The sequence below is a fragment of the Oreochromis aureus genome, linkage group 12 (assembly GCF_013358895.1).
Source record: "Oreochromis aureus strain Israel breed Guangdong linkage group 12, ZZ_aureus, whole genome shotgun sequence".
Classification (NCBI taxonomy): domain Eukaryota; kingdom Metazoa; phylum Chordata; class Actinopteri; order Cichliformes; family Cichlidae; genus Oreochromis; species Oreochromis aureus.
The window spans coordinates 14,245,894-14,264,728 of record NC_052953.1 but is presented as its reverse complement, the minus strand read 5'-3'; the positions used below and the strand labels follow the sequence as shown (position 1 = coordinate 14,264,728).

The 18,835-nt window shown below is 39.9% G+C and overlaps 3 protein-coding genes across 8 annotated transcripts; 1 reads left to right on the top strand and 2 right to left on the bottom strand.

Annotated features, from left to right (window-relative positions):
* Positions 1-241: 241 nt before the first annotated feature.
* On the bottom strand, positions 242-1,118 carry LOC116310522 (fatty acid-binding protein, liver-type). Its single transcript, XM_031727347.2, has 4 exons — positions 920-1,118; positions 648-820; positions 421-513; positions 242-330 (listed from the first exon to the last, which is right to left on the bottom strand). Exons 1-4 carry the CDS (start codon positions 984-986, stop codon positions 280-282), a joined length of 384 nt encoding a protein of 127 aa, XP_031583207.1. The 5' UTR covers positions 987-1,118; the 3' UTR covers positions 242-279.
* Positions 1,119-2,395: 1,277 nt separating this feature from the next.
* On the bottom strand, positions 2,396-6,430 carry LOC116310519 (isotocin-neurophysin IT 1). Of its 4 annotated transcripts, none has more exons than XM_039621049.1 (4): positions 6,300-6,430; positions 4,153-4,277; positions 3,629-3,833; positions 2,396-2,784 (listed from the first exon to the last, which is right to left on the bottom strand). In XM_039621049.1, the coding sequence occupies exons 1-4, from the start codon at positions 6,316-6,318 to the stop codon at positions 2,639-2,641; spliced, it is 495 nt and encodes a 164-aa protein (XP_039476983.1). In that variant the 5' UTR covers positions 6,319-6,430; the 3' UTR covers positions 2,396-2,638. The 4 variants fall into 4 exon arrangements, with proteins under 4 accessions (XP_039476983.1, XP_039476984.1, XP_031583204.1 ...); XM_039621050.1 differs by having other exon boundaries at positions 4,153-4,274; positions 6,300-6,391; XM_031727344.2 differs by lacking the exon at positions 6,300-6,430 and adding an exon at positions 4,365-4,517.
* Positions 6,099-16,286, top strand: znf366 (zinc finger protein 366). Of its 3 annotated transcripts, none has more exons than XM_031727339.2 (7): positions 6,099-6,248; positions 9,592-10,623; positions 10,988-11,155; positions 11,471-11,621; positions 12,103-12,294; positions 14,708-14,882; positions 14,976-16,286. In XM_031727339.2, the coding sequence occupies exons 2-7, from the start codon at positions 9,599-9,601 to the stop codon at positions 15,644-15,646; spliced, it is 2,382 nt and encodes a 793-aa protein (XP_031583199.2). In that variant the 5' UTR covers positions 6,099-6,248; positions 9,592-9,598; the 3' UTR covers positions 15,647-16,286. The 3 variants fall into 3 exon arrangements, with proteins under 3 accessions (XP_031583199.2, XP_031583197.2, XP_039476979.1); XM_031727337.2 differs by lacking the exon at positions 6,099-6,248 and adding an exon at positions 7,672-7,790; XM_039621045.1 differs by lacking the exon at positions 6,099-6,248 and adding an exon at positions 7,837-9,194.
* Positions 16,287-18,835: the final 2,549 nt, after the last annotated feature.

Here is an 18,835-nt window from a genome sequence, read left to right as displayed (position 1 = left end):
TTTGTTTACCTTTTTTGACTGGGAACCTATTACTGTTATTATGTTACTGCTTATATTTGTTTAAATAAAGTTTAGAAAAACACAAGCAAGCGAAATTTCTGAAACCAAAGCCCCAAAATTAACTAGTTGGGAGTATTTTTTTTAAACCAGCTGAGGAACTGGAGCTTGTTCAGTCCAAACCCAAATGAAGCATTTACCAAAAGCCTGCTGAACACATACAAGTCAAACCATGAGACAGTTGCTTTTTTTCACCCTCCTTTTATTATCATGTATAGGAAGTTAGATGCGTTTGCTTGTCCTCTTGTGTACAATGTTCCCAATAGTCAGGGTCTACAAGGAGAAGAACAAAATGCATTAAATACCAGCTAGTTAATCAGCAAGGAAGACTTTAAAGAAAATAAAGTCAGAAAAACTACTTACTGAAATTAGTGTGTTTGCATCCACCAGTTCCGTGACTGACACGATGTTCTTCAGGGTGGTCTTCAGCTTATTGCCTTCACGCTGAACCACCCCCTTTAACAAGCATGATAAATGAAGATTAGGCTCAATGATCAAGTATAACATTTTATACAGACCAAATGTGTTACAAGTGTTTTAATTGTCAAAATTGGGTTTCCTGCAGATTTAAGTTAAGTATCTTGGCTTACCTTGACTTTCTCTCCAGTGGGCGACAGTAGTTCAGCCTCCTGTCCGATAGTGAAATCGCTGACGATGGCATTTGAGCCGGTTGTGATTGTCACTTTGAAGGTGTCACCATTCTCCTCGATCTCAGAGATGCTCTTAAGATCTTTGATTTTCTGAATGATCTCATCAGACAAACCTACGGCAGAAAGCAAAACATTTGGAAACCATTAGTCAGATAAATTGTTATTTCAGTTCATTCAGTGCAGGAAGCTTATTAGTTTTGCACAACTCTTACCAACAGCCTTCATGAAAGGCTCAAAGTTCTCCTGAGACTCAAGCTGGTATTTTCCAGAGAAAGACATGGTGGCAGGCAGTGAAGGTAAAGAAAGAGGCGAGTATCTGCCTCTTTTATATTCTCAAGCTACAGCAGATCAATCTTTAACCTCAGGTGCCTGAAATTAAGGAAAGTCCCTACTTCACTACTTCCAGCTGTGCTCGCAAAAGGTGGGCGGGCAGAGAGATAAAAGGGGCCCAGAGTGACTAGAGTGGAGTTACGTAACACTCACTGAAAAAAGAGAAAACAGGAAAGGTAAAAGGGCATTTTGATGCATAGCAATGTGTGGAAGGAGCTTCAAGTCATGCACACCAACATATGATGACAATGCACATGGCTAACCCGTGTCATGTTACGTTGGGATTTTCTTTCTATATTTTTCACTCAGTGTCTATTTCACCTGGTCTCTTTAAATAGATCCATTTCTACATGACCTTTTCTACATGACTTCCATTCACTTTGCATTTTAGTACCCCATCTTTAAGTGAAAAGAATAATAAAAAAATAGGATGTATAAGAAGGTGAGGTTTTAGAAACAGGGATTTTTTCTGAGAACTGAAATCTTAGTTTGCTCACAGTAAGGGGAATTTTGGGGGTATCAAGTCTCTTTTTTAGTCTTTGGAAAAAGGTTTACAGATTCCTACCTAAAACATAATAATAATAATAAAATCTTTGATATATTATATATTTATATTATATATTTTAGACCTAAAACCATAATTAGGTTAGTGTTTTCCTGAACTACAAATCATAATTCTGCATAATACTGTATAATCAGAAGGCTTGACACAGATGTTTGCCCTTTTTTAGCCAATAGAAAACTCTCTTGGAGCTTGTTGTCGCTTACACAGTGTGAAGTATAATCTACATTTGATTACAAAGGTACTTTAGACAAGCATGATAAGCTTCGTGGAAGAAATTGAGTTTCCACAGAGAAGCACAAGATATCACAAAATATTAACCTGCAATGTGATGCCAATAATTTGTCATGAGTAGAGGGCTGACTTGTGTAAAGTCTTCAGTGCTGTGTTTATTTGTTTACTGCTTTGTTGCATGCTCTGTGCCCTTCTATGCATGCCCATAGAAGGACACAGAGAACCAAAGCGGACTGACTGCAAAGTTAACCGAAACAAAATTGGATCAAAGGTTCCCAGCCTATGAGATAATAGTCCCGACTGTTGCAACAGTGATATTGTGTCATCAGAGTTGCCACAAAAACACACACACACCATCATGTGGGGATCATTTGAATTTGCCAGAGATCCTTTGGAGGATTATCTGAAAGATAAAGACACTTGTGGGCTTTGTCTATTTGTTTGTCGAACACAATGACCTAATACGGTTCAAGCTGTCTTATAAGGAAAAGTATTTGGAAGGTTTGAAATACTGTAATTTTACATGCAAGAGTTAATCAGGTCAGGGAAAACGACAGCACTGTATACTCTCTTCAAACTTTATTTCAACATGCAGATAACAGGATGACCACAGCCGGTATTCACCCCTAATTTCATACATAAAAATAGGCTATATTGACAAAGGCACTCTACAGAAGTACTGCAGGGAAAAAGAGCAAAATCAGCATCGTGACAACAAACATAAAAACACAACTATGTGAACTACAAGTCCCATTTAATCCCTACAGCTCGAGAGCTTGCAGTGAGACCTTGACGCAAAAGCAGCTCATTGGTGGACTCGATGAGGAGAACTGTGGCCAGCCAAATGCAGGAGCCTGAGGATGATGTCACCGGGGTCGCTGCCATCGAACTGGCTGGTTTGTTCATCTCCTTCCTCCTCGATAAGGCAGGATTGATCTGTGGTGCAGCTCTCTGAGGCAGGGTTAAGAACAAATCAGAAGGAGTTATTACCAAAAATGGTCATCGTCTACACTTTATGATCTGTTGTTATCAGGCTTTGTGACCTGTATTCATGGACCCTTAAAGAGCAGGGTAGGGTAAATTAGGTCATCATGATCAAAGTAGTATCACTCAAAGCAAAGGTGGATTTTCTTTCTCCTTTAATTACATTGGTACTAAAGCATGCAGAGCTCTATTAGGAATAACATTTATAATTCTTGCATTATTCCTTACATTATATAAAATAACAAAAAAAAATTAACAATGATTACAACTTTAGGGAGTTTGGATGAAAGTCATCATATTTATGCTAGAGAATCTGTGACTTGTGCAGGTATAGCTATACTGAATCTTGGACCGGAATAGAGACTGCATAATTTCATGAATCAATCAAGTGCTTGTACTTGATAACCCTCACTAGAGTTTTTCAGTGTTATGGTACTTAATAATTGTACTTCACTGCATTTTAGAGGAAAATTTCTTCTTCCTTTACTTCATGTTGTTTACCCTAGATACTGTGCCTTTATCATGTCAGATGTAATAAGCTTATAAAATAGGATGTATGCTTACACAGAATACTGAACAAGCCACCCAGCTGTAAATATAATAATTACAATCAGCTTGACTGATCAGCTTAAACGATATGCTTTGCTTTCTTGTACTTTAAGCAAATATTGCTAATATAGTACTTCCCCGCTATTTGCTTCAGCTTGCAGGATTATTTTTCTAAGTATTCTGGTATTGGTATTAATTACTTCAGTAAAGGGCTAAAATACTCCTTTTACTACTGCTTATATTCACGTCAGGATTTTCTGACCTGCATCACAGCAGAGTCCTGAAGCAGCGCAGCGTCCTCCTTCAGAACCGCAGGCTCTCCCTCCTGCCTGGCAGGGGGTGAGCAGGTAGTTCTCCTCCACACAGTGAGCTGTTTCCGGGGAGCCGAGCAGGCAACCGAGACCTTCCCCGCAGCAGATACTTGGCCCGAAGCAGCGGCCTCTGTCTCCGGGGCCACATGACATGCACTAGAGGTTGAAACGGATGATTATTTTTGGTGTTGCTTTGAACGTCACCATAATTTACCACCTTAAAAAGCAATTTTAGGCTTTCTCAGTTTGTATTTTCTTTCTGATGGTTTTGGCCCCTGACCCAAGTTTTTCACATGCAATTGCGGAAAATGTCTGTCCTTAACTTTGTCTAATATTGTCACCTAAATCTCTCTTCAGGCTTTGCATTATCTGAATAAATGAATGAAGAGAAAGATGTGCCAGTTTGCTAATAATATTCTCAGAAGCTTCAAAAGCTGCAAAGTTAAAGACCTATTGGCTGACTGATTGAGCTCACCTTGCGCAGTGGTGCATCCATTATGGACCTCTTTCCTCCAATAGGGCAGTTGGAGATGTAACACGCTGAACATACAGACAGGAGAAAAAGCAGGCACACAGACACAGCAGCTCCGGTCATTTCTGCTAAGAATAGAAGAGAAAAACAGAGAATAAATCACTTAGTAAGGCTGACCACAAAATCTACGCTTCACAGAGAGCAAATGTACACACTTGTTAGCTCAAGTTCCTCTTTAGGTTGCTCTTGGATGATTGCTGGCTTCTCTGTCTCATACGGTGTCGCTGGTGTGTCTTATATATTTCCAAAGCACCCTTGAGAGTGACACAGAAACTTAAAAGCCACTTAGAAATCCTTAATGAGGCCTTTTTAATCACCTTCGCAGATGAAGCTGACCACTGTGTGGGCCAGGTCAAAGGGCATGGTAATTGTGTGGCCAGGTTTGCTTCTTTCTATTGGAGATCATTAGTTAAGGGCTCCTGCTGCGTGACCGTGCATGTTAGAGATGTTAGGAAAGTCAGAGAGGTCAAGAAGAGCAGGCAGGGTTGAAATTATTCAAAGCACGACTGGACACGAGGGTAGCACCAGTTTGATTTTTTTTTAAAAAGAACAAAAAAAAGTACATTTTAAGGATTCAACTTTTTATTACTACCCCTGGGAGGTCAGGAGAGAGTGAAAAAGCTGGTTTTAAAGGTTGACAGAACATTTCTGGCCTGCTGAGCCACCATGTCGGTAAGCCATGCTTTTTGCAGAATGGGTGCTTGTAAACAAACTTAACAACAAAGCAAGAACCACACATACCCACAAACGTATATACACACATATGCACACCTGAAAATTTCCCTTTCTATTAATAAAGTCCTTAATTCCTCAGAGGAATTGATGCACACATTGTCCAGGGCCGAGGTTAATTGGTCTCATGAGCTAATTAACACAGCTAATGATTGGCCACATCTCATAAAAGACAGTTTCACCGTTTCAATGATATGAGCTCAATTACTGCAGCTCCCTCCTGATTTACTAACTGCCACCTCATCGCAATTAAAGAGCTGCTAACATCGTCATTGTTCAAAAACTTCTGTGCCAACAGAGACGCGTGGGATGTTAATTCACTCAGACTTCACAACCAGAGACAGGTACAAACGCTATATGATAACAAACAGAACAATAAAGTGGCATTGTAGACAGACAGGCCGCTCTTGCCTCCTAGTGGCTGTGCTGACGCATGTCATCTATTTGTACTGTTTTCATTGCCGCTGTTTCCATCTGCCACGTGTTTTGTGGGAAGTGGAGAAAATAATGGGAATACCGATTAAGGTGATCCTGCAATTGATTACCAGAGCAACACACACAATGCATGAAAAAAATACCATTTCAAAATGAGAAAGAAAGAAGGGAATAAAGCACATCATGTCTCACATGTTTGGTGTTTTTCTCCTGTAGTGTGATATATTACACATTGCAGTGTCTCTCTGGCACTCAGCCCCTCTGTGATGAACATGTACATAGCAATTAAGAACTTTTGACAATATTTATTTCATAAGCTCAAGAAATTTTCTATTTTATCTAAAAAATGGATACTTATTTGCTTATACATATGAAAAAGCCAGTATTAAGATGCATCTCTTTGAGCTAGATTAATGGAAAGCATTGCTATCTTTCATTATGACATGTCACTTTGCAGCTATTAAACCTAGAAATTGTGTTGTTTTCAAGTGAAACATCAGCACTCTCCTCCCTACATTCCTCCAAAGGCTATGCAAATCCCTATTTCATAGAGAAATAGAGATGTCTATCTAGTGTTTCCTTATTTTTCTGCAGGAAGGCACTAGGCTTGTTGACTTCCTCTCCCCTCCCTTCCTTCCTTCTCTCCGAAGGTACTCATCTGAAAAATGAGAACAAAGTGATTGTTCCTGTTCTCTTTCTTAAGTCAGTTCAAATGCTATCCGTGGACAAGCGGCTCATTGTCAGGAGAGTTGCAGTGCGAGCAGGAGGGAGAGAAGAGAGGCACAGGTACAACAGCAGCTACTGCAGCAGCACTTCAGCCCCAGCATCACAGAGAAAAAAAACACACACACACACTCTGCTACACTCAGCTGGTAAGTTACACACGCAAACATATGCTGCAACCGCACACAGCGCACACTTACATGGCACTGACTGGCACATGAGGAGGGGCTTCGGGTCTAATGGATTGTGTGGAATGCGTGGTGTGGCGAGGACAGGCTGGGGTCTCTGCACAGAGCAACTTAACTAAGAGAAGTGAAGAGGATAAAAGAGCAGGACGATGTCCAGGAGAGACCCAAAACTTCAGCAGGCGTCTAGGGCTCTTTGAAAATCCTGGAAAGAGGCAGAAAAATCCAATTTTTGCATTTGGCATCTTGGTTTTTTTAAATTCCTGTAGATTGATTTTTATGAATTTCCATCCATGTATTTGTGAAAGGGAAATTTACTGGTAGAAATGTTTCATTTGAATGTTTTTCCATAAGTAAAATGCTAATTATTTGTTGAGGTGAATTTAAATGTCAAAGTTTCACTGGCTTTCATTTCATCGTCACATTAGCTTTTCAAAATAACTTTTCATGACGTTTCATTCACATGTTGTAAGAATGGATGCAAATCTGGATGCAGATGTTGAGGTGAAATACTTAGAAAGCTGATCCTTGATTTGAGATCAACTTTTGCTTTCAATTCATCAGTTAAAATGTTTGTCGGGCAAATATGCCAAGATGTGATGGAATTACAACCTCCACATTACCAGCTTTTGCTATTTTTTTCTTATTTGTTACTACAATTTTTTTAGTTTTTGCCAGAAAAAACGAGAAAATGTAAGACGCCTCCTTTAATTTCTGGAAACTGTAGCAGGTGTTTTCTTAAAATTTGATAAATTTAAATTGAAGCCATGAGTATTTTTAAAATGTTTGCATTTAAAAAGCCAACAGGGATGTAACCTGTGACAGACATGAAGTGGAAACTGTGGTCATGCAAGCAGTGGACTGGTACAGGTCTCAGCAGTTTCTCACTGATAAGCACTGCAGTGTTAACAGGAATAGAATTAATCTGCACCACTATTTTGAATGTCAAGCAGAAGTAAGATAGTTCCCCTCCGACTATCTTCATCTTCACATCCATTGCAATCATCTATTCTATATTTCTATAACATATAGATGCAAACTGCAGTTTTGTGATTGTACTTAACTGAACTCCAGTAGAGGAGAAAAGAAGTAGCTCTTCCTGGCAATCAGTCCAAAAAAAAAAAAAGAAAAAAAAGAAAGATGAAGAGCGCAGAGAAAAAGAGATGGAGAAGCGAAAAGGGGCCAGGAGGTAGAGGCAAACTTCTCACAGATAACTTCCTAATTTCAGACAAGGAGAAGATCTGTGAGAAAGGAAGAAGTGAAAGGTTTCAGGTTGAAACCTGAAAGGTGTGGGTGTCAACGCCACAGCGTACATGCGTGTGTCCGCTTGCATTCCTTCCACAGGAATCTTCAGAGAAGTGGTTTCATGTCATAAATAGAAACAGGACGCAGTTTCATTCGATGCACTTTTGTCAATTCTTTCTCCAAATGTTACAACTGGAAGTATATGTAAGCAGTGGTGGAAAGTAAACTCATTCAAGAACTGAACATGAAAGCAAATGCGAGGTATTTATAGTTTATTTACTTCCTTTCGGTGTTAAATGTTTTATTTGTATAGATTTTAGTGGACAGGTGTAGCTACTTGCTATTTTTCAAATTAAGAATTAAAATAAATGCATATGATGGAAAGTATAGTACTGATTTTCAAACCAGTCATTCATAGTGTATTATTTTGCAAAATGGCAATGCCCCTCATAGATATGAGTTCCTGCTTGAGATTTCTGAGGTTTAACCAGCTTGTTTTTGCACTATGTGGTTTTTTCCTTTCTTCACCTTTATGATGTTTTTCCCCATAAATGTCAAGAAAGCATGATAAGATGGATGCATTTGTGTAGTCAGTAGCAGTTATTGCTTTTTGTGTGATTCTTATAAAATTTTAAGCATATCAAGAGTCCCAATAAATATTTGTTAACGTGTGAAACATTTAAAACTAGTGGAGACTGGGGACAAATGTAATAATTTTTATAAACATTTTCCTCACAGGCTAATTAATATACACTTGTCATCTGCTGATAAACAGAACACAAATGTGCACCAACTAATGGTGCAACTGATATCTTGTCAATAATAGGAACAAGGCTAAAATCTATTTTAATGCAAGAAACCAGAGTTTTACAGTTGAGCCCTTGATGTTACAATTCAATTGCCTCAATTCAATTGGCTCAGTTGAAACTGTAACAGAAGAAGGGGGGAAATTTAACACTGAAAAAATATATCATACTACCTGGCTGAATCTCAAACAGAAGCAATCTTCAAAGTAATCACCTTACTGTAGTTGTAACTAAAAATGTAGCTTTAAAAAAGGTTCAGCCTCTGTACTTTCAAATTTGTTTCGATATCAGGCAGTCTGTGTATTTAAGGCAAACATCTCTTTTGATTTTTCCAGAAACATTGGCGACTATTCTAGAAGCAACTAGATTTTGACTCTGTAAATTGAGTTAAAAGTACATTTTAGAGCAATTTCTAACCTGACTTACATTAATAGACAACCACCGATATTAATAGATCTTACCAAAAATAACACAAAAGGATCATGTGAAGAACATATTTATATATTTATTTAAAAGCACCAGAAGTGAAATATATGAAAAATTTATTGTATCATATAATGCATGACAAGTTACCTGATATAATCCTTTCTATCAGTAGTTGGAATAATATTGTTTTTTGAAATTTTGAAACCTCATTTTAAATATAACTTTATAGTGCCTGCAATAGTAAATGTTACAAGTGTCACTGATGTCACACCAATGTTGCTGACTTCCATTCTACTGTGGTTGGCGACACTGATGTTAGTACTGGTTGTTCATGTTAGTTTCTAACATATAGCGAGGATAGAATAGATACAAGTGTAAATACACATTATTTGAATCTTTAGGCAACAGAAGAAAATACATGTAATCACTCAAGGTTGGTTCTGCTTTCAGGACTTGCTTCGTGTTACTGTTACTCTTCCTTAAACCAGTCAATTCCTGACTTTTACTCTTGTAAATTCCTGAAAGAAAATTTATACTGGATAAAGTATTGAGATAGTTTTTGATGCTTCAGTTTTTCGGTATGATTATGATGAAACTGTCAGGCTCACTCAAAAGTTAAAAGGAAAACTTCAAAGATCCACATTTTATATGAAGAACTAAAAAGCCCTTTATTTTTATGTCATGTCTTACTTGCCTTCTGCATCATCAAGTGGGCTTTGTAAGCTCACAAGTAGTTTTAACGGGCTACCTCTAGTAAAATATTTGATTAAATACTTCTTTCCTTGTTGTAACTGGAGATATTTAACCACTTCTTTTCCTTTTTCATGCAGAAAGAAGATGGAAAAAGATAGAGTAAGCATCTCACCACGAAGAAGTCCTTCCCTCCGAGAAGAGCTAAGACAAACATCTCAGCGCAGCTTCTACCTAAGCCCAGCTCCACTCTTTATTCAGCCCCCCAAATTTTCTCCTGCTAGATATCCCAGCATATCACCCACCAGAGATGCCTACAGTGCATTTAGTCCACCCGTTTTCTTTCCCATGCTTGGCCCCAGTTACACCCTCAAAGAAGGATCCCAAAAACGCAAAAGGACTCCCTTAAAAGTAGATGGCGACGAGGGAGGTGAATCTCCTGAGAAGGAGGCAGAGGAGACAGAAGAAAGCAGCAGTAAGAAGACAGTGGACCTGTCGCACATTCCCTTCTCCCTCCCACCTCGCCCTTTTCCCTCTCCATCTCCAAAACCCATCCCTGGCATGATCGAGCTCAACAGCCTGCAGCTTCAACATAGACCTCCAGATGTGAATTTTCCTGTGCAGGTAAAACAGGAGCCACTCAGTCCTTCCCCCATCTGGCCACCCTCTCCTCTGCTTCTTCACCCTCCCTACTTCCCACCTCTCCACCACAGCCTTCTCCCATACCCCTTCTTCATACCTGGTCCTATCATGCACCACCCCCCTGGTGGTTTCTACCCCAGAGAGGACCTCCGCTCCAGTCATGGCGCCCGTGAAGGAGCTCCTCGAAGTGGTACGAGCAGCGCTGAGAAGCTCGGTCTCAATGTTCACGTAGACGACAGCTACTATGTGGACGTTGGTGGAGACCAGAAGAGATGGAAGTGTCGAATGTGTGAGAAGTCCTACACATCCAAGTATAACCTGGTCACACACATCCTGGGTCACAACGGCATCAAGCCACACGGATGTCACCTGTGTGGGAAGCTATTTAAGCAGCTGAGCCACCTGCATACACACCTACTCACACACCAGGGAATGAGACCCCACAAGTGCCAGGTGTGCCACAAGGCCTTCACCCAGACCAGCCACCTGAAGAGACACATGATGCAGCACAGTGACGTGAAGCCATACAGGTAAATAATTTTTACATATAGTATGTCAGAGACTGAGGAAGCCATTGTGATGTTGAACATCTTAGCAGTCACCATTGGTGTTTGAAGCTGGAGGTAATGAATAAGGGGTGAAACCAAAGGGCACTACAGGTGTGACCCTCCGAGGTCACAAATCACGTTAGCAGTTGAGTTGACTTCCCCTTAGACTTCCATACAATTGGACTTTTTTTCAGCCTGTGGAGTGGCCTCCTGTGTAGAATTTAGGCTTATAATCTACTTTTACACCAGCTTCACTTTCATTTCCGCTATTCCAATATATTATATAGAGTTTCTGCTGTTTAATGCCTAGATTTCCTGCTCATTCACACTTTTTCTGCACCTCCAGCTGCAGTGTGTGCGGTCGAGGTTTCGCTTATCCCAGCGAGCTTCGAGCCCACGAGCTGAAGCATGAAAAAGGTCAAGAGAATGTATGTGTGGAGTGTGGTCTAGACTTCCCCACACTGGCACAGCTAAAGAGGCACCTGACCGTCCACCGAGGTCCCACATTGTACAGGTGAGCTCATTTCCTTCCTGTCATATTCTTATGTTCATATTCTTGTTATTGTTCAAAGTAAGCAGTTAGTTGGCTTAGCATAGCAGCTCAACCTCCACCCATTGAGGACATCCACTAGTTCTTGCCAAGAAATTGATTTTTTTTTTATTATTTTAAATTAGGCTAACCTCTTGCTGGCTATGTCCTCAGATTTTCTGAGCAATATTAATTATTCGTGGAACTCTTGGCACGAAAGTGCATTTTTATATATGCGTTTCCCACATTGTTGAGACATTCCAGCAGGCTAACTGCAAATGTTGGTTGCTGTGTGTGCAGGTGTACAGAGTGCCAGAAGACTTTCCAGTATCCCAGTCAGCTTCAGAACCACATGATGAAACACAAAGACATCAGACCGTACATCTGCAGTGAGTGTGGGATGGAGTTCATCCAGTCGCACCACCTGAAACAGCACACGCTCACTCATAAAGTAGGTGTATAACAAAAGGATTAAAAACTGAAATGTTAAAGTTTTTTCTCTCTCGTTTTTTAATGGCATCCAAGAATGATCAGTTTGCCCAATTTACATTTTGGATAGTAAAAACATCAGCGATGAAGCAGTTTCCTCTTGAATTTTGACTGAAGCTACTTTTAACTGCTTAACATCCAGTTTTTATTCTTTAGTAGCATTAGAGTTTAGATAAACCACCTGACTCCACAAACCGTTTATACATGTGCTGTATTAGCATGCCCAAGCTCTAAAATGCACAGCTTATTGTTTATATTTACAACTGTAGCAGCCATAGTTTCATCAAATAGATATTTTATATTTCATAAATACATTTAAATGCATTTCCACTGGCACTGCCTGGCATATTTGTTATCAGGGGACAATCTGGCCTCTCTAAAGCAAACCAGAAGAATGACTCGTCTTTCTCACACCACTACTTCAACGTTATCTTGTTCTTCAGGGGGTGAAGGAGCACAAGTGTCGCATCTGTGGTCGTGAATTCACCCTGTTGGCCAACATGAAGCGTCACGTCCTCATCCACACCAACATTCGGGCCTACCAGTGCCACATGTGCTTTAAGAGTTTCGTCCAGAAACAGACTCTGAAGGCTCACATGATCGTCCACTCGGACATCAAGCCCTATAAATGCAAGGTTGGTCGAGTTTGGCATGTGAGATGTGACTCATTCTTTTGGCCTTCTGTACAGCAAATTTCCCAAAGGTTCACGTGTTCGAAGTGACAAAGCACGTTAGTGGCCTCAGTAAGTATGACTCATGTCTGTGCTGTCAGGTGATCTCAGTATGGAGTGACAAAGTCCATAAAAGAAGAAGATTTAGAATATAAATTTGTAATTTAACTTACATGACCTGAATCTTTCCCTGGCCAGTCAAAACCTGCTCTGTATTCAGATAGTAACTGGAGGTGTTGGAGGTCAGTATGGCACATTTTGTGTCCGTATGTGCGTCCATGAAGTCGGTTTGGCAGGAATCAATTATTTCATTTAAATACAATTTTTTAATTATAGAGATACTCTTATTTTTTCCTGAAGTATAGAAGAATTACCCACAGTCCGTAAATTGCACAGAAAAAAGTAACTCACCTCAGCAGGAAAACCACAGAACTGGCAACCCAAGTGAAGACAGGAATATCAGTATGAGAAAAAAACTAGCCCTTTCGTGCCCTATCACAACGAAATCGAGCCACAGTGTTTCTACACCATATGACTGAGCTAGTTTTCAGCAGTGTTGCTCTAAAGGGCAAACTGGTAAAAGTGTAACATCACATTTGTAGGATATCATTATGAAATTGCTGTTAGCAACCACTAAACCACAGTTTAAGCCTCCAACAAAGAGAGAAAAAGAAGCAAAACAGTTTGCCAGGTATGTCTGAAAGCTGTAAAATCCATCTGCTTTGACTTAGAAAGTTTGATATTTATCTTATCACACTGAAACATAATCCCATGTAGCATCAAAGGGCTTGATGTGGAACATTTTGTTGGACAGAGCGAGGATTTCCACTGCACATGTATTTCACAAAATGTTGTTTTATTATTACATTTACAGGAATACAGAAATCGTGACATCATAAATGGGCCTTAAAAACACCTATTACAAAAATGCAAGCTGTAAAATATATATATTTATTTATATATGAAGACAATTCAGACCTTCACTGGTAATCAGTAAAAGGCACAATAAGATGAGAAGCAGCAGATCATTGTTGCTATTTCAGTTTCATTTTATTCCTTTAATACTCAGTTATTTTACTATAAGGAGTAAATAAAGGCATCTAAAATGCAAGTGTCTCCCTTTTTGCAAGCGAAACAAACCAGGTCTTGATAATCACAGCCAGGAACCAGACTTGTAATTTGTAGTGGCAGCTGCTGTTAAAGAATTTGTCTGTTTTGACCTTGGTTTTTTGGTACAACTTGAGGACTGAGACGATGACCAGATAGCAGAGAGGCTTATGGGAGTGGGAGCCTCCTTGTCCATAGGAAGGATATCGCCGCACAAACTGCCTCTCTAACAATGGCCCGCCGGCCTCCCCGGAGAACAAGCCCCGCAAATAGATTTCATCTCGCTTTCTCTGCTGCTGGAGGCAGCTTCCTGTTTTCTCACGGTCCTCTTGGACAGTTTACAGTCCCTCTCTCCTCCTGAAGGAAAGGACCACCCTAATAAAAAAGAATGCAGAGGAAGGACAGCGCAGGAGTTGCCCTTCCCTGTTCTCCTCCTGGCCCTGTCTCAGTGTTGCTTCCTCTCTCTCTCTCTCTGTCTTTTTCTTTCTGTTTTTCTTGTGTGTGTGTGTCCTTGCTTGTGTGTGAGGGGGGAAGACAGAAAGGAAACGAGGAAAATAACTATAGAAGGAGGGAGAAAGAATGTGTGTATGTATGCATGTCTGAAAGACTTCGCATTCATTCATGATTACGTGTAAACTCTGCAACTCAGCATCTGAGAAAATTAGTCATCTAACATAGATCTGGTAGAGAGGGAAAAATAACAGGTAATTAGGGCTTGCCTGTTATTGTTGGATGTGGACACAGTGTTTACTACAGCCACTGATGAAAAGCTTGAGTATCACCTTTAATACTCGATTCTTACACTTTTAATTTTCACTGCATTTCAGAGAAAAATTCTTTGTTTTTAATCATTCCATTCATCTGACCGCTGCAGCTGTTACAAATGAGCTTAAAATATTATTTTTATTGCAGATAGTTTATAAGGTTTGTAAGTATTAATGCTTGTGTGTGTTAATAGTATTCAAATTGTAGCAAAAATTCAAATTCCGAATTTTACATTTTATTGATAACATGTGAATTTTAATACAAAAATATTTTGGCCTTTTCACTTTTCAAGCCAGAAAATGGGCGACTGGATGGGTTGTTAACATAATATTCACTTATTGTTTTTTAATGACTTGAAATAAAAGTAAGAGATTAAAATGTACTTACCTGAGAAACCTTGCGAATGATTCAGGATGCATAGCCTATGCATCACTGTTATTAATGTGTCAAATTAAACCCGAGGTTTAATAATATCTGGACATGTATTCTCTCTCTTCTCTTTCAGCTTTGTGGGAAAGAATTCAACAGGATGCACAACCTAATGGGCCACATGCATCTCCACTCAGACAGCAAACCCTTCAAATGCCTATACTGCCAGAGCAAGTTCACACTGAAGGGGAACCTCACCAGACACATGAAGGTTAAACATGGTGTCATGGACAGAGGCCTGGATGAGAGACGTAAGTGTGTACACACTGCTGATGATGTACACTGTTTATGTATTTTAGCTAATTTTGTTGTTAAATGTAACTTTTTTTCCCCTGTGATTTCAGTATTTAGGCAAAGAGGGCGTTTCTGTCTGACCACCCCAATGGACCTCCTCACCCACTTCAGCCAAGAGGAACCGTTTGACCTCTCCCAGAAACCCCCGGGTCTGCCCAGCCTACGTCTCTCCCAGTCTGATGGTGAGAGCGTCCCGGGAAGCTCCTGTCAGGAGGAGGAGGATGAGGAGAGTTTGTACAGAAGGAGCCAGTACAGCCCTGAAGTAGACCACCACGAGCCAGCAGCTGATCAGTATATCCCTGAGCTGGAGGAAAGAAGGCAGGGATCCCCTGGTGAACCGAGGGAAGGCAAGAGACAGAAACAGCAGAAGTACCAGGAAAGTTTAGAGGATGAGACGTTTGAGAGGAAGTCGGTAGCAGAAGGTCAATCTAAAGTTCCCAGATGTAACAAGGCGCAGCTATTGGAGTCCGAGACATCCTGTGAATCAGATGCAGAATTAGGTGAGCAGGTGTGTCGCCAAAAAATGGTCCGTAGACAGTCCTATGAATATGACTCAGAAGAAGAAGCACATCAGCAAGAGGTAGATGAACCAGAGCAGAGAAAAGAAAAGTTGGATAACTTTCACAAGGCCATCGATGTGGAAGAGACAAACAAATACGAGTGCATTGCTCAAAGAGTTTACGGGTCAAATGGTGAAGAAGACAAACATGAAGAAAAGTGAGTCAAAGACTCAGAAGATAATTAAATGTGTTGTTTCTTGTGTTGTTTTGGAGGGCAACGACAATATGTATGCTTTTAAACATCTCTGATTAGGGAGGGTGGTGAGTAGCAGCGAATGAACTTGTTGTTTTCATACAGAGCAAAAAATCAAAAATAAATACAAGCTGTGAAGAATATTGCATGTAAAAAACATATCAAAATTATCATTAATAGTGACTGACAGAAGCTTTGGCTGGAAACGTGCGATGTAAATAAAATGCAAACAGATATTTAATGTTCTAGTTTTTTACGAATCATTTTGAAATGTTTCTTAAATATGCAACTCTGCTTTGACTCGGAATCTAATCTGTGATATTAAAATTTAAAAAGTGTTACTGATCACACCATTGTGCATGCTTTACTCTTGTTTGTTTGTATGATATTGTTCTAAAGGTCAGCAAAAAACTGGATGAAAAAATGTTTTTGACAGACACAATTGAAAAAAAAAGCTAAAATGCTTTTGTTTTTTTACATTCAATGTCTAGATTTGTTTTTTATCTACATGCTCTTTTTTGGAGATATTTCTGTGTTTTATTGCAATGTTGGTGATCTGAATATGATTCTGATGAATAAATACTGAAATAAAAGCTTGAACGCACAAACTTGACGCTTTTTCTCACTAAATGCCTTATAAACATGGCTGCAAATGTTTTTAAAGCATATGAGCCCAGATGCTAAATTTCGATTCTCTCCGTCTCACACATACCGAGCGAGAAATGATTGCCGCGAGTTTCAGAAAGCTTGCCTCTCTCCTCCTGCTTCTCTTTCAAAGCAGAGGAAGAGGAAGAGAAAACACCTCTCCCCTTCTCTCTTTTAGGTTGTGATCAAACAGCAGTGACGGACACAGTGGGTGTCCCAGACAAAGGCTTCATATGTCTGTATGACTCAGAATAAAGCATTGTTTCTCCTCGTTGCAGAAGTCTCACTGAAAATAGAAATACTACATGAAAGAATGGAAGAATACTTGTTAAATAAGTTGCAATATTGCACAGTGCGCTGTGGGGGATAACTCGCACTTAAGATTGCTGGATTATAAAGCAAATAGCAAAATGTGACTATAAACATTATTTACTGTGCTTCAGTCCACACTATGTCCTGTGGGCTACATCTCATATAATCATGCCAGTTCAGGTAAACAGTCATTTCTTGTCAGATGAAATGCAGAACAGCAGCTTCTCTATTTTGACCAGCGACGACCACCGTGTCCAAAAGAGCGAAACTGCAAACAGTTTGAGGAAGTTCTCACATCCTCCTCTTCTTTCCTTTCCTCACCTACATGTTTCAATCCCAGCCACTTGCCTGAAGAGAAACCACAGAGAGTCGGCCGTATCACCATCTCCTGTTCACAGTTAGCTCCTCTTTATCTAATCTCCTCTGAAAAAGCATGTTGATCGCGTTGAGTCCATCACTTTTTCGTGAACTGAAACTTGAGAGACAATGACAAGCCAAAGATGAATCAGACACAAGGGAGAACAGGTAAATACGTCTCCGGTGGGAAAATGAATCTCGTGGTTAAAAACAAAAAAACAGCTCGAGTTCTGTGAAAACACTGAGCATAAGCATCAGGGCTTCAGTGGTTACTCAGAGACAGCCAAATCACACAACCTTTGCGCTCTGCTCTATAAACTGAAGAAGAAAGTAGTTGACCAACAGGAATTAACCCTCTAAGCCAGAGATGGCAAACTCATTTTACCTTGAGGGCCACATACGGCTCACTTTGATCAGTTGCGGGCTGGAAGAGTGAAACTGCACTTTCTGTCAGTGTTCAGCAGCACTCAGTTTTTCTACAAGATAAATGTGTAAAATTATAAAATAGAATTTAAGTGTTTTTGCTGGTCTTTGCAATCAGGGAACAAAGACAATATTCATTCTAATGAACACACATAGAAACCCTTTCAGGGCAGCACAGTGGCGCGGTGATTAGCACTATCGCCTTCCAGCAAGAAGGTCCTGAGTTTGACTCCACCACCAGGCCTGGACCTGTGTGGACTTTGCATGTGCTCCCTGTTTTTGTGTGGGTACTCTGGCTTCCTCTCACAGTCTAAAGGCATGCAATTAGTGGGGTTAGGTTAATTTGTGATTCTAATATACCCATAGGTGTGAATGTGAGTGCAAATGGTTATCTTTCTCTCTGTGTTAGCCAGGCTGGCTAGCACTGTCCAGGGTGGACACCACCTCTCAGCCTATGGTAGCTGGGATAGGCTCCAGTGCTCCCCTCCCCCCGCCACCCTGATAAGAATAAACCTATTCCCATTTTTCCAAAACTTTGCTTTATCCAAACCATACTGTAGGTTGTACTAGGGTTATAATCTGTCTTAAGTCCAATAAATTATTATTATGATGTTCTCTGTTTCATAAAACTGTGATTAAAAGTTGTGTTAAGGACTGTTTCGGGAAACATTTTGTAGCTCAAACGGCTGATAATGACAACATTAAGCTTGCAGGGCTAGGTTAAAAGTCTTGGGAAGAAAATCCAGCCAAACTTGTGAAAAAATAGGAGTCACAACACTTGGCTGGAAAGTCAGGCTGTATATTACAGGGCGGTTCCTGTCCTGCTATCCTGTTTCATCCTGAATGTATTTGAATACGGTTATATAAGCAGGCAAATTACAGCACACCGTTTTTGTTTTTTGTTTTTTGTTTTTTTTACACATTAAATGTTTTCCAAATCATGCACTTTTAAGAAGGAACTCAGGATGAGTTGATAACCAGACTAAGAATTAGTAACTTGTAACTTTTTATAATGTGGCTCAAATTGTTTCTCCTTTTAGAGATTCTTATAATTGTCTCATTGTGTAATCTACATTTATTTAATGTCTTAAATACAAATTAAATAAAACTCAGACTATCATGCTGCTCATCCTAGCAATCCTTACATGATAAATTTATCCATTACATTTTGCAGAGACGTACTATTGGTCAACCATGCATGTGTTCAATGACAGTTCACATCTATTGCATAAAAAGCCTCCCTGCAAAATGCTTTGTCATTCCCTGTATAATGCAGTTCTTTTATCACATCGCACCAACCTGCACCAACGTCCTCTAACACTATGGATGTGAAATAAAAAAGGGAAGCAGCAAGGGGATGCCCGTAAGCAAGATCCTGAAAACAAATACTTCTGATTTTTTTTTTCATCTGTAGACCACA

What these genes read in the sequence shown, in the direction of transcription:
- LOC116310519 (XM_039621049.1), bottom strand. An exon ending in TGGATGCACCACTGCGCAAG is followed by an intron (nt 3,834 to 4,152) that starts GTGAGCTCAATC and finishes TTCAACCTCTAG; the next exon opens with TGCATGTCATGTGGCCCCGG. An exon ending in AGGACTCTGCTGTGATGCAG is followed by an intron (nt 2,785 to 3,628) that starts GTCAGAAAATCC and finishes ACCCTGCCTCAG; the next exon opens with AGAGCTGCACCACAGATCAA.
- LOC116310522 (XM_031727347.2), bottom strand. Translation starts at nt 986, where the DNA reads ATGTCTTTCTCTGGAAAATACCAGCTTGAGTCTCAGGAGAACTTTGAG. An exon ending in CCACTGGAGAGAAAGTCAAG is followed by an intron (nt 514 to 647) that starts GTAAGCCAAGAT and finishes TGCTTGTTAAAG; the next exon opens with GGGGTGGTTCAGCGTGAAGG. An exon ending in ATGCAAACACACTAATTTCA is followed by an intron (nt 331 to 420) that starts GTAAGTAGTTTT and finishes TTCTCCTTGTAG; the next exon opens with ACCCTGACTATTGGGAACAT.
- znf366 (XM_031727337.2), top strand. An exon ending in CGAGGTCCCACATTGTACAG is followed by an intron (nt 11,156 to 11,470) that starts GTGAGCTCATTT and finishes CTGTGTGTGCAG; the next exon opens with GTGTACAGAGTGCCAGAAGA. An exon ending in TCAAGCCCTATAAATGCAAG is followed by an intron (nt 12,295 to 14,707) that starts GTTGGTCGAGTT and finishes CTTCTCTTTCAG; the next exon opens with CTTTGTGGGAAAGAATTCAA.